We start from the raw sequence: 15465 nt of genomic DNA, 5'->3' as shown, positions 1-15465 counted from the left end.
TCAAAAACTAGATTCCTTCAGACCTGCAAAATACGAGTACCCACCCACTTTGGGAGTTAGTTTTTTGTTTGAAGAGAATCTCCGTCCACCAAGGAAAGTTTTGAGTTTAGGTACGAGATGGAAATCTGATGGAGCCAAATCAGGTGAATAAGGTGAGTATGGCAAAAGTTCATATCTTAATTCACATATTTTTGTCATGGTAATGACATTAGTGTGTGGGTGTGCATTTTCTTGATGAAAGATGAATTTCTTCCTAGGCAAACCTGACCTTTGATGTATATCTGTTGCTGTAGTTGGTCCAAGAGATTAGTGTAGTATTGTCCAGTAATTGTTTGACCAGTAAGAAGATAATCTATCAGCAGAATCCCTTTCGCATCCCAGAAAACTGAAGCATCATCTTTCCAGCCGACCATATTGCCTTTGCTTTCTTTGGTGGTGATGAAACACATGTTTCCACTGCTTTGACTGCTGTTCTGTCTGGGATATACTAGTAGACCAAAGTGTAATCTGTGATCACAAACCAACACAGAAAATCTTGTTGGTTGCTCTTAACATGGGTCAAACACTGCTCGTAAATTTCCATTCTGATGCATTTGTGATCCTGCATCAAGAGTCAAGGCACCCATCTAACAGATAACTTTCTCATATCCCAGTCCACGTTTAAAATGTGATATGCCCAATCAAATAACATCCCTCTAGCTTCAGTGATTTCTCCAACTTTCTGCTGGATATCCTTCATGGCCATTTAATGTACTTTAACAATAATTTCTGGGGTATCGGCACGTTTTGGTCAACCACTATGCAGATCATCATCTAAGTTGTCCCAACGAAACCTAAACTCACTTGCCCACTTGGCAACAGTTGAATATGAAGGAGCAGAGTCCCCTAGAGTCTGAAAGTCGACATGAATTTCCATTGCTTTCATACCTTTCTTTACAAAGTATTTAATCACTGCTCGAATCTCAACTTTTTCCATCTTCACAAATCACTACACAGAAATGACAACAGAGAGGCATCCAAACTACAGATCTCTTCCTAGAGTGCTGATCCATTACATGTTTAATCATTAAGGATTACCTATTACTACGCTAGAAACTCGTTGTGCTAGCACTGACATAAGGTAGTTATTCTGAGGACCTTTCAAACTACCTTCATACATGAAGACAGAAGAAGAATGCCTCCATGGAAGAAATGTCGGTTACCCCTTCAACCCCTGTTTGAGCCCAAAGTTGCTTCGCTTTTACATCTAATAGGAACCAGTATTTCAAGACCTAACTGACTCATTCAACATAATATTTTGCAAAACTTTAAAGTGCTACTCCAATAAATGTTAATCAATTATTTCTGCTATAATTAATTACAAATTTCTATCATGAATACAAGAAGATACGAGGGTCTTCCGGAAAGTAGTACCCGTTCGTGAAATAAAGACACAAAAGTAAATATTAACAAACATAAAAAATTTTATTTGAAAGAGGATACTTTAAACTACTTCTCAACATAATCTCCAAGCAAATTAAGGCATTTGTCATAACGTGTGACAAGTTTCTGTATTCCTGCTGCATAGTCCTTCGCCGCCAGCTCATTGAGATACGCGAGGGACCCATCTTGCACAAATTTTTGCATAATGCAGATGGTGTTTAACAATTTCATGAACAATTGTTCGAGAAACATTGGGAAAATGCTCACAGATGTCATCAATTGTGACGCGCCGATCGTTCCTCACGAATTCGTCAACTGAGCTCACCAGTTGGTCTGTAATGACAGACGGTCTCCCCGAACGCTCATCGTCGTGTGTGTTCCCCCTCCCCATGTTGAAGTTGCGACACCACCGCCGAACAGACGACTCGTCCATTACATTGTCTCCATACACCTCCTTTAATTGGCGATGAATATCACATGGGCGAACGTTTCTTGCATTGAGGAATTTAATCACTGCCCTCACTTCACAACTGGCGGCGTTCTCAATTTTTTTAAACATTGTAAACAATCACAGAAACAACATAGGCAATGCTAGCGTCACGCAACTTGGCTCAGAGAAGGCAGACAAGCCACTGAAGCTATCTGACCTCGTCCAGCGGCTACTCGCGTCGTCAGCACTTCATGCGGCACGAACGGGTACTACTTTCCGGATGACCCTCGTATTATGGGATGCATAAGATTAGTCCTTTCAGAACCGGACCAAAGCATTGGTTTTATAACCATTTGAATATCAGTGCAAAAAATTTCAAATAATAAATATTTATAATTTATGCTATTCAGTTTTACCTTCAAGTTTATGATACAAATGCTCATATGATACTAATTATGTCACAATGAGCAAAAATCTTCCCCCATCTTTTCTAAAACTTGAATTAGTTCCATTGGAATGTTGTCTCATTTGTGGGGGTTTATTTGATTTCAATTCCCTTCCCATCTAGCCATTGAGTAAGCCTGAACCTAAGATATCCTCAAATTAGATATATATATATATATATATATATATATATATATATATATATATGCATATATATATATACATATATATATATATATATATATATATGTGTATATATGTATGTATATATATATTACATATACACATTGTTACTTTGTGGAAGCCCACCCTCACCCCTCCTTCGCCTCCCGTTCTCCTGGCCCCCTTCCCTTTCTCTCGCACCCCTCACCTCAACTACTCCAGCAGTCATTACTTCTATATCTTCAGAGGAAGACGGATTGTTTCCGTCGAAATATCAAGAAATAACGTGTGAGTGTTCTTCTTTTTTTGTGTTTCTATATTGTGTGTTACTGTGTATTGTACTATTCGGCACTTCCGTGTTACGTCTACGAAAGCATATATATATATATATATATATATATACATATATACATATTATATATATCACACTAGATAGCATAAAAATATTCATATTCATTGTCTTCATATCCTGTTTTATATTTTCTAATTTCCTGTCGTTCACATCATTCTAACATTCCAAGTCTCAATTCTGAATCGTTCAGCCTTCTTCTGTGTCATCAGGGCTGCTGCTGCTGTCAATTTTGCTTTGCATGGATTTCAAGAAATGATGACCACAGAAGACTCACCTCTCTTACTGCTTGGCTGGCATACGTCCTGTAGGTGCTAGGACTCATAGATCTGTGACCATCGTTGTTTTGTGGGATAATCAAATGAGTTAGTTTCCCATTGCCCTCCTCATTGCACTTTTATAGTAACACCCTCACTCAAATGGTTGCCCTACTCGTGTTACGTGCTTTTGCAGCCACCTCACTGAGGAACATTTGTTACATAGACTTCCTTTCATTTGACTCCTACCATTTAACTTGTGATCACCATGGGTGATCCTACCAGGAGCATTTATCATTACTCTTGCTTACAAATATCTAGGGGTCATCAGATTGCACAAGCCCTTCCTCCATGCAAATGTTTTATTCCATTGGTATATCCTTCATGAGATATGACGAGGCTTTAGGTACATACACTGTTTGTGGGAAAATTGGGAAATCCTTGAAATGGATTATGGGGACTAAGTTAATATTGTTAAAATTCTCACCAAGAAGTCCACCTTTATCCTCCCCTCGAAGTGCCTTCTCCACACTGACTCCCCTCTTCTCAAGAAGTCGCTGTTTAACTTCAAGCTCTTCCAATTGCCTTTGGATTTCCTGAGCCATGCGCAACCTATAATGTAATAAAACACATTATAATTCTCTTTTATTTCTGAAACAATGATTAATAAGGATGCCATATCCCTGCTAGTGCAAAGGAGCATACCCTAAACAAATGTCACCATGGGAAACTTTGATAAAATTGGAAAATCAGCAATAAAATTTGGAGCTATATATTGATGTTGGTAATTAATTTTTTACATTGAATATGAACAATCAAATTACTAAGATTCCTTGAATCCTTTAAATTTGAATTAGCATATGCATTACATATTTATGCTCAAAAATTTACAACACAGTTGTTTTGGCCCAATACTAAGTGTAATAGAAACCTACATATAAAAATAAATTTATGAAATCATGTCTTTGGAGTTATGTTTAGTTTGTTTGTTGAGTCATGTTTAGTTTGTTAGTTGAGTCATGTTTAGTTTGAGTACACAAATCTCTGCAGTAAATCTGCAGCATCAACCATATCCCCCAGCTTTAGCCCCAATGAATTTTTTTTTATTTCCAAATCTTGAAAAAATGGCTCAGTGGAAAATGATTCGTATCAAATAAGGTCATAGCCAACACAAATGTCTATTTTGAAGACCTTCCGAAATCCTACTTTTTGGGCAGTTTAAAAATGTAGGAGAAATACTGTGAAAAGCTATCACCTCTGGAGTTGAGCCTGGCGAGCCTTTCGCCTTGCCTGGCGTGTTTGTTTCCCACCCAAGAGAGGAAGGGCTGAGGCACTGCTCTCCATCGATGAGCCTCCAGATGTTTCATGACTTGGCGTTGACACAGCTGTTCCTGCTGAAGACTGACGTTCTATCTTCTCTCCTTCCGAAAAACTTTCCTCTGAAAGTGACGTATTAACATTTTGCGGAATTATGGGATAATTTTTACTGATAATAGAATATCAAACTTCCCTAAGAATGGGAAATTTGTGATCCCAAGTGAAATACATGTGCAAAATTTCGCCTGATGAAATAATTGACCATTTTTATTGATAACCCACATATGTAATTATGTGAATTAATGACATCTTAAAAATTAAATAAAAGATACTCTATCAATAAACTCAATATGTGCCATGAAAATATATAAAAATAAACTGTATTATTAGGGAAAACTGATAACTTATCAGTTCTTTAATCTTTTTACAAAACTAATTTCTAAAATATTTGTAGAAAAGGCAATGGAGGGCATGAAAGCAATGTGAATACTTATTTTTGCTCAGAAAAATATGAAGAATTTAGCAAATTGAAGAAACCATGCCAATTTAATGCTAATTTTAATAGTTTTGGTGAAATATTTTGAAGTGTTTACATTGAACAAACTTTTATTGGTAGACTTTATGAACACTACCACTACAGTGAGAATAGAAGAACATTATTTTTTACCTGTTGCCTTTGGAGCAATCCTCTCACCTACACTCTCAGCCAAGCGAAGTGACGAAGATGGTGGAAGGACAGTAATGGGAGACAATGCATGTTCAGATGATGTCAGTCTCTGCGAGTTCCCTTTGCCATCATCAGTCAAGGAGTTATTGCGGAACATGAGGTCTTTCTCACTGCCAGTAGCCAAACCTCTTTCACTCAGCGACATTTTCTTGTCTTTCTCCTGCGATCAAACATAGGATGTGCCACATTTAAGAATTACAACTTACAGTTCCACATGTAAGAATTACAACTTACAGTGGACTATCAATGCACTAGTTTGAATCAATGACATTCAAAGACTATGGGAATATAAATGGTCCAAAAGCTCATGTTTTGACTTCAATGAAAAGTCACAATTGTCCAGCAGTGTAAAGTAAAATTGTTCAAATGAAATCAAAGTGATCTACTTAGTTTATCACATTAGTCGTAAACAATGAGAGTGATGGAGTCTTTGGAGTCAAATACATTAAGCCTGAGTTTCCATTAAACCACTGCAAAGGTAGGGAACTTGGAGACAAGTTGAGTCTCAATTTCCTCTGAATTTTAGTTTGGCATGAGAATTTTTAGAGAAAACTATGCTTTAAGTTTTTAGTCTCGCAGAAAAATTTCATATGCAGTTCAAATATTGACAAAACTAGCAATTTTACAAAATGGTCACTTATTCATCATATTCTTGGTATTTAAATGCATACCACAAAAGTTTCGAACTCTTCCAAAAATTAACTCACAGTAACTCCCATTAGTCAAGTTCTATTGTCAACGTTAATACTCATATAGCTTAATACATGCTTATAATTTAATCCAAGTGATATTATATTAGTTGTTAGCAAAATTTAAACACATTCGAGGTTAAAAAATAAACCAGAATTAGATGGTTACGAAAATGCCACATTTACATAACAATGATATGCAAAAAATTCATTCAGTTATCTAGCAATGAGATGTTAGCACTGTTTAGGCATGGTCATCAAAACATTTCTAATATTATTTATGGATAAAAATAACTAATATGCCAGGAAATAATTAAATTTGAATAACTGATTTTACTTTAAAACTTCTTGCAGATGTCTGCATAATTTCTACTGGAATGAAATTGTGATAAAAATCATAGTTACTTACCTAAAAAGACTATACTAATGTAAAAAATTAGCTACGTAATAACTTTAAAATAAAAATTCCTGGAATGAAAAGCATGCATTATTTTCTAATCAGTACTTACTGATTTATCAGCTTTACCTAGCATTCATACCTTAACAAGTTTGCAAGCATGTAGACGTGTGAAAAAAAATTGAAAATTCAGTAGTTGAAAATGTTTAATGTTTTCTTTATTTCAGACCTTACTCCCATGAAAAATATTTAGGATCTATTTTCGATACTTCAATGAAAACTTAAAAAAATGAAGTTATGAGGTTCCTAACTGATAAATTCTACACTCATTCTAGGCCTATTAATAAAATTACTTTCTCAATAACTAATTTTTCATAAAAAAAGAATGCTCTAGACAGCAGCTAATAAAAAAGTGACTTAGATAAGAGTATTATGCCCAATACCTAAGCATAAACAGCAAGTATTTGCAAACATCACAATGATTATTTTTCAAGATTGTGAATTTGCAAGATGGTGGCTACATCCAAATATGTATCTCTTTCCACTCACCATTTGACTGATTATAGTTACAGCTTTTTACATAAAACATAAGAATGTTAAAACTGCAAATGCAATGCTGTCATGTCATTTAAGGTCCTCTGATTGTCATAAAGAGATAATTGATAAGAGAATGAGAGATTTAAAAAAAGGAAGGCTTCTAACAACTGAAAAATATTACCTATTTAAAAAGTTCAGTTACAAACTACTGAGCATGCAGTAAAAACAACATGGCTTCAGTTTCAAAATCAACTCATTCAAGCCCTCTGCATGAAAACATGCAAGTACCAGGAAAAATATTCGGTCTTTGTCATTAATTGGCATCTATATCTGAAGCAACTCTGCACATATTCTTGAAAATTATGGGTTAAATACTTTACGATGACCACTATTCCTTTGGTGAAAATGATGTAATGTCTTCATTTCATAAATTTAATTACAAATTAAAATTAAAATTATACATTTTAAAACAATTCCGTACAAACAATTAAAATGGAACAGAAGTTTTTCTGGTCACTGTGAAAGCAGTAGAGTACAGGTGACGTGAGATGATGTGGAGTTGAGTGAGTGTGCAAGTGAGATAAAGTGGAGTTCTAGAGGACCTTAGCATAGAGAAAATAATCATGTTTCAATGTACCAAAGAGTGTTTTCTTGATTTCAGCGATTTTCTAAAACCTAACTCATACTGTAGACTACAAAGAGTACTAAATCTCAAGCATAAAGATTAAGATATTAGCCTTTGGAAGCTAGATACATTTCTGCATTTTCCTTCCTAATAGTGATAAACCATGCATAACAGTACCTTTTATTTGGAAATAGATACCTATATAACAAGACCTTAAAAAGAGAACAATAATGAAAAAAATTGACGAATAACAGAAAAAGAAGTAAAAGGAGAGAGATTGATAGCATGGTGCCATAGCCATCAATATCGTATACACCTAATTATTATTCCAATGATTAATTATTATATATTTTATTGAATGCAAAAACTTTAGATTGCCAGTCTATTCTGTTTTGCAGTCCTGGACAATGATTAGAAGAATTAATGGTACCATTGTATATCCCTTTCACAATGCTACAATTTATAGACAATTGCCATAGTAGAATTACAGCAATTAATTGAAGAATGTGCTAGTTTGAAAAAAATCTTCCTCTCCACTGCAGGGTGAGAGTACCACAGGTTGGCATTCATCCCAAACCATCTCATTGTCAGCTCTTTATGCACACTTGAATCTGGCAACTATTACCTTCACAAGGATGACAAATATTTTGTCATGGCTTTTATATTTTGAAGTGGCAATCATATTATTAGCAAGCTTCTGAAAGATAATGTTTTCTCATGTCCCAAATTTCATATAATGAGATATTCTTTTTGCTGGCAGTAGTAATGTAATATTTTAGTAAATGCATGTACCTAATTATCAAATCCTCAGTTGACATCGAATGTAACCCTTAACATGAATGGAACCCTAGCTATAAAGAACATCAACCTACTAAATTAATGCCTGCAGTAGCTCGGTGGCCAGCTCAAGCAAATTTAATGTAATGCAGTTCCGACAGCCATGAAATGTACCTATCTAACACTTAACGCTGACGAAATTTTCATGGCCTACTGAATATCAATAATAAAAACATGACTTGAGCATTATTCATCAGTTTCTTTTGCAACATTAGAGCCCAGATGTGATTGGCCTTTTTCCATCAACTTATGTAAAACAATAAGTGAAATTCTAATGAGATATTGCTTCTATACTGATATATTTTACTATATAATGAGAATTAAAGCCACAAATACATTTTTAAAATTATATTTGCTTTCTTAAAAATATATATGGTTATTTAAATCTCTGCTTTTCTAATTTCTACCACTATTTAAGAGTTAATCAAAATTAAACTTACCCAACACATAATTATACAAACAATCTATTAAAAAGGAAATTTTAATTGAGCTAAGAAAGTCAATGCAAAAGAAATGTATTAACTATTTTTAAAGTACAGCTTGCAAGAGGTGAAAATGCTACAAAATGATGCAACAGAAGGAGAACCAAAGAGCCTAAGGATTAAATTAGTTCCAAAAATGCAAAAACAATCACGAGGGAAAACTTGGTAACATCAATTAGGGTTCAGAAGTTTAAAAAAAAATAAAGGAGCACTTGCTTACATCATAACCGTCACTGTCAGACTCGAACTCTGAGCTGGAGGATTTACCCAACTGCAATAAAAAATTTTGGCAACGGAATTCAGCAACAAGCTAACTGGCCCAAATGACTTTGAGGAATATGATTATGATAGATAAAATTATCTTAGTGAACTTTTAAAGTAATAATGGTTAAAAGTTTTTAGATAAATATTGAATTCCATGTTCAACCAGAACTAAAATATAGATGTCTATTTAAAATACACAAGAGAATAAACTGTTGGTTCAATATTGGTTTCAATAGACCAAGTAAAACACAGTTGGAAATTCTTATTAAATAAATGGAGACATTGACTGGCATCATTTTTTAGCTATTGATCAATTCATGTTAATAGCTATTATTTTTCATACCAATAGGAATGGATTAATATTATGACAAAATATTTACAGTGAACATATTTCTTTGCATGAGTTATGAGATTATTTAATGAAGATCTCTCTGCTCTATAAGATAAGTATCATTAAAAATAAGAATAAAAAATATTATACATTTATTGTCTGTATATTAGACAATTTTAGCAAAGTAAAATTAACATGCGACCCCTCTCAACCATTTTCCTTTGTAGGCTACTCCATGAACAAGAGGTTAGATAGGGTCTCAGAAAGATTCAATTTCATATAACTCTACATAACCTCTATTGAAGACAACCACCACACCCAGAAAATATCTAAAAATAATTATGTATCTATGGACATTTTGCCTCTGATATTTCTTCTTACTTCCAATCTACATCACTTTTAACTGCCATGTATGCACAAATATATGAAACCTAAAAAAATTGCGAAATGAAAATCTATTATTTTGTAGAACTTCAAAAACTCGTACCTAACCTTTTCTATCAATCAATTGGTTAGGAGGCTGAAATTAATCAAATAGTACAAAAATGAGTTAGTTGCACCAGAGCTATCCTCTCTTCAAAAGAAGGAACTGGATAAAATCAGAATAGTACAGTGGTCAAATTACTAGTTTTCCTCACCAAAACCCTATATTTCCAGCTTGGTGGGAGCAATACTGTTCATTGGTAAATTTCCTTCAATAAAAAATACTCTGAAAGCAATGAAAACAAGTGAGAAGTGTGATTGCATTGCAATACCAACATCATTTTCAATGCTTAAGTAATACATAACTGCCATAGACTGGGAGAGCAACATTTAATAAAACACAACAATCCATTTGGCCACATACAAAGTGCATAGCACATTGACAAGGGAATCAAAAAGCGGGAATACCCACCTTATAGCCCTTGGAGCGAGGATGCAAGCGTGGAAAACGTGGGAATTTGTCACTCCCCACCTTCTCCTTACTTTCCTTTCCCACTGAATGTGTGGGGCTGGCCACGGAAGAAGTTGGAGAGGGTGAGGTGAGAAGGGCAGCTGGTGGAGGGGAGGATGGCGTGGAGGAAGATGCCGTTGTGGAAGCGGATGACCCCGATCCCTTTTTGCCCCCAAAGAAGTCAGAGACAGCCTGTATAATACTCTTCCTTCTCTCCCTGTCCTTGCTACCTTTCTTCCCATCCTTCCTCAAGGCAACCTTCTCCCCTTCTTTCACGTCCACCTCCAGCTTTGGAGACTCGACCATTCCCTCTTGCCTCGTGGGGGACATAGGTGGGGACACTGAATGGGCTTTTGGGATGACATCAACCACCTCCCTGCCTAGACTATGCAGCACTACATCAATGCCTCGCTCTTCGACTAAACTTTCCGATTTTGACCTTGCCCCTTTTGATTCACCCGTATTTATTAATTGTGGCCTAATCTCATCAAAGGTTTTCATGTCCTTATTGTCCGTATCGTCCGATGGAGACTTTTCTGTATTTGGAGTTTCCTTCCGCCTAACGGGTCGGACAGGAATGCCAGGTATGCCCTCCTTGGCCCCTCTGGAAGGTCCTACAGGAGTCTTGAAGAGGGCTCTTCGAATGTCTGGCATAGAGAAGGCATCTGGGTTGGTAAGCGGAGTATCGGGAAGGATTCCACCACCCAGACCCATGGTGGAGGACGAAAGGGTGCGAGAAGTAGGAGAATGGACTGAGAGTGGGCGAACCCGTCCCACTGCACCCTGACCAACTGGGGTGCTAGTCATTTCCAATGGGGTACTAAACACTTCGTCCAAGCTGATCTCCGCTTCTGTAGAAAGTGGTTCCTCCGAGTGCAGGCTGTGACGTCTCTGGGTGGTCCTGGCCCTCAGATTTGAGATGCATGGGGGAGGGACCTGAGGGTTCATTGAGAGGGAACGCGTCGGGGTGACACTGGAAATGTTTCTGACCTTTGACTTCTCAGGGCTGTGGGCTTTAAGTGGCGTTGATGATGTCCCTGGGGAAGCAAGTCCAGGGGTGGACTCCTCCGCACTCGAGGTGTTGAGAGGAGGGGAAGCGGGGAGATCAGAACCTCCCACGCTTGAGGAACTAGCACGAGGACTTCTTCCCCGACGTCTGTCCCCACTAACACTGCTGGAACTCCTACGGCAGCCACCCTCGCTGCTTCCCAAGCGAGAAATGACCATTTCCCTAATGAGATCCTTCTGCTTACTGCGCTCACGTGAGAGTTCCTCAAGTTTTCTTGAGGTGGATGGAGAATTGACAAAGGGCCGAATGATCGTAGGATTGCACACAGGTATGGGCTTTACTTCAGGAGAGACAGATTTTGGAGGAGATGGAGTTGTATTTGTGTTTGGCAAGAGGAATGAGCTTTCAACACTTTCCACAAGCTTACTTTTGGAAGGAGAAGACTGAAGAGAGACTGCCACAGAAGAAGGGGTCTCAGGCAAAGAAACATCATGGGGTGCCTTTTCCTCACAAAGCACATTCTTCTCTGAAGGACTTTCAGGTGAAGACTCCTTAGGCACTAAAACTTTCTGATCTTCTTTGTCAGGATCTGAAAAAGTAGCCTCCAACCTTCCACTCTCCATCCTGCTGCTCTTCTGCTGCTTGCGAGATTTTCGAATATCTATTGAGTCACGTGCATTGCTGAAAGGGGACACCCGACCTTTGAGGCGCCTGACATGGCCCTGATACTCAGCATCCTGTTCCTCATCCCTTGCCGGTCTCAACTGTGTGAGACCTCCAAGATGATCGTTCTCTTCCGCTTCCTCACCATCGGCCAAGAGGGAAGGCTGACTCTCTATAACCGTGGTCACAGCATCACTCGGAGTTGTGGTGTCATCCTGGGCTGGACTAAAGCCATCCTCTTCCTCTTCAGCCAAACCAACTGCAATGCAGTTCACAGCCTCAACAGTTCTGCTCCTCCTCACTCCACTCACAGTGTCACTACTGCTGTCCTCTTCTTCATCCTCATCCTCTGCAACAGGAGTGACCTCACCATCATCTTCCACCTCAGGAGCTGCAGTGTTGCCTTCCATCAGCTGAGTGTATCCCTTTCTCCGACGCCGCCTCTTCTGACACTCCTCTCGCTCATCGTCAGGGCTGCTGCCCTCTGTACCCACATCCATGAACTCAATATCTTCTGGGCAGTAAGAAGATGCAGTAATGTGGGGAAGGGATGGAGGAGGGGCAGATGGTAAAGGTGGTGGAGCTGATGTTGAAGGCTCCTTTGTAAAGTCATCTTCCAGCACAGCCTTCTTTGCCCCTGTTGAAGGCATCCAATGTACATTTTCAATGTTTTTCTTGTGTATCCTTCCCCCTCGTTTCCCTCGCACCTTCTCCCTCTTTCTTCGATCGCATGTATTAATGTAAATTGGATTCACACACAGCTCCAAATCAAGATCCTCTCCAACACTATTTGCAGCATCTGTATCACGAGCCCAGTCTGAGGACAACTCCTCTGTTTCCGTTGGAGTTGGCACCTCCTCATCCTCAACCACCATAGAGAGATCTTCTAGCTTTTTCAATGGCAAAAGCCCAAAATCTCTCTTTGATTCTGGCTTACCACTTTCTTTCTCCTCATTCACATTTTTCACTGAATCACCACAGATTTCCTCCTGAGATTTAACACTTCCTAAATGTTGTCTATTGTTTACTTCTAATTCAGCGTCTTTCTTATTGGCCTGTTCGGTACCATTGGAAAATACTATTATCACATCTTTTTCAACGTTAGAAATTTCCTTTGGTTCCTCCATCTTCTCCTTTTGGCTTTCATCCAAAACCTGAGAATTATTTACAGAGTCTTTGCCATTTTCAAATGGCAACTTAACAGAAACACCTCCTTCAACCTTTACCACTTCCGGCATTATTACCAGTTCTACTGCTTCAACTTCATCTGCAGGAGTCTCTTCAACAACCACCACTGGGGGAACCGGAAAAACTTTCTCCACTACCTCCTCAGCTTCATCAATGTCTTTTTCATCATAATAATCATCTTGCAAACTATCTTCAGATGAGCTGTCTTCTTCATCTTCCTCATCGTCATCATCATCTTCACAAGAGTCTCGCGCATGAACCTTGTTCCAATTCACTTTTGGGACTTCAATTGATGTTTCATGAGCAGGACTCCTTGGCCTCCAGTCAACCCACTCACCTTGGCTATCCACTTGCTCTTCTTCATTTTCTACAGTTTCTATGATTACCTTCTTCACTTCAACCGGCTTTAGAATAACATCATTAGAGGCACTAACACTTGGATTGTCTGCAATTTGCTTTGATTCAAGGGACTTTTCCGTGACTTTTTCTTCCTCTGCCTTTTCCCTAACATCACTCTCAGGTAACAGTATAGAATTTAGGTCCTGCTTCTCGATTTCGCCCACTATTTTAGGAGGCATTGGTTTTTCATTGATGGTATCACCAGTGACTGCTTCTGCAGGTTTAACAACCTCATTATTGCCCATCAATGTAGGGTGCCGTGGGAAGTCATGAGCCCCTTTGTTACACAACCCATTGACAAGCTTCCCATTGGGAGAAGAAGCATTCACTTCACTTTTACTTACTATAACAATATCTTCTGGTTTTCGAGGAGTGAGAACCAAGGAAGTTTTACGCTCAACACCACCTTCTTTCCCTACTGCCATCTCTTTGGTTTCATTTTTCCTGGGGCTCAAGGAACTTAAGGCTGGTGTCTTTGCGGCATAATCAGAAAGAAACCTCTTTCGAATGCTGTCTATATCCTTCTGTAGAGTCAGCGGGGTCGCATGAACAAGATGCTGCTGCTGGGCATCTGATGTTGAGCTGGACTTTTGCAGAAACGTCTGCATAGCTGCTGATGGCTCAGGAGCAGGGTTCAGAAGCTTCTGGTGCTCTGAGATGGCATCAGCAAGGCAGCGTAGCTTGGAATCTAGAGCAGGGGCAGGCGGTACAGCTGGAGTTCCAAGGACTGACCGTCGGACTGTGTTTGAGACAGTTGGCTGAGAGGGGCCAGTGGTGCCACCAAGGAGGTAACGCTTCTTCAGCTCCAGGGAGACTTTGGAGGCAATCCCCTCAGTTGAATGGGTGCGGCTGAGGGGAATCAAGCGGGGTGAAGGCCTTGGATGTGGCTGCAGTCCCGGGGACACTTCCTTCGTTTTGTTGGAGTCCAAGCCATCAAGTCGCACGTCACCATTCACCGCCCCACAAAAAAGGCTTTCATTAATCATGATGGCTGGAATCTCAAGAGCATTCACCCTGTTACGGTCATCATCAAACTCTGAATCTGTAGAAATCTCTGTCGCAGAGTTTTCCTCCTCCTCTTCATCATCATCGTCGTCGTCATCTGATTCTGAGTCTGTCGTTGAGTAATCTTCTGAATTAACCTGCAGACATTAAAAAAAAATGCAAAAGATTAACAAAATTCATTGATAATTATCATTTTGGCATTCATTGTAGAGAAATATATGTACACTACAGCACTGAGGAAGCTGTTCACTTTTAAGGCCACCCAAATTCAGGGGGTTGTTTTGTTTGAATTCTTCCAAGTTTCTTTAAAAGCTCATCATTCCACAAAAATATTATCACCTTCTGCCTCCACTGTAATGCAGGAGTTTAAAAAGGCACAATGAACTATTCCCCCTGTTTACAACTGACCAGATTATGTTAAAATGAATAATCCCAAATTGCAGCAATGACAGGGTTATCAGAAAAAAATCCACTACATGAGAAGCCTGCTGGGCCTTGAGGGGCTTAAAAGTTTTCCATAAAAATTGATGGACAGGATGGCCACTTGATCACTGAATTCGAATTAATGGATCCTTGGATTCATTTGTAATTTAATTTCAATGTTGGAGGAACTCATTTTTAAGAACTTCGCAGCTGGTCAATCACCAGTATTATAACAATAATTTATAATTTAAACTTCTAATTTAATAAAGAGGTATATTTCTTCATTGCAAATAAAACATAAGCCCTTGACAAAGTTCCTCTATGATGATGTATGACTAGAGAACAAGGTAGATGGTCACAGCTCAAGTGCAAGTGATAGGATTTTATATGAATGAAAACTGCTTGTTACACTTGGGATGCATTTAACCATGTCATAATAGCACTGGTGTGGGAGGGTTTTGGGATGAGAGGAAAAGCATAAGAAAACTCATTGAGAAAATTAAAGCAAATGAACTAATTGAAGTATTACAATGACCCTTGCAAATTTTTCACGACACCAAATGATTTTGTCTCT

The 15465-nt window shown here is 38.5% G+C and overlaps 1 protein-coding gene across 5 annotated transcripts in view; it reads right to left on the bottom strand.

Moving 5' to 3' along the window:
* The window catches only part of Mical (Molecule interacting with CasL), a 288154-nt gene that overhangs the window by 13058 nt on the left and 259631 nt on the right, over positions 1-15465 (bottom strand). For 4 of the 5 annotated variants that reach the window (XM_071589659.1, XM_071589663.1, XM_071589660.1 and 1 more), the window contains 5 exons: positions 10166-14605; positions 8896-8946; positions 5049-5268; positions 4320-4503; positions 3552-3676 (listed from right to left, as the gene is read on the bottom strand). In XM_071589659.1, the coding sequence (XP_071445760.1) occupies positions 3552-3676; positions 4320-4503; positions 5049-5268; positions 8896-8946; positions 10166-14605 (5020 nt within the window). The remainder of the gene's footprint in view (positions 1-3551; positions 3677-4319; positions 4504-5048; positions 5269-8895; positions 8947-10165; positions 14606-15465) is intronic. The other variant, XM_071589662.1, reaches the window with a different exon arrangement.

This window comes from Hetaerina americana, unplaced genomic scaffold (genome assembly GCF_022747635.1).
Source record: "Hetaerina americana unplaced genomic scaffold, ioHetAmer1.1.p SCAF_4, whole genome shotgun sequence".
NCBI lineage: Eukaryota > Metazoa > Arthropoda > Insecta > Odonata > Calopterygidae > Hetaerina > Hetaerina americana.
This window is presented reverse-complemented; position numbering and strand designations above follow the sequence as displayed.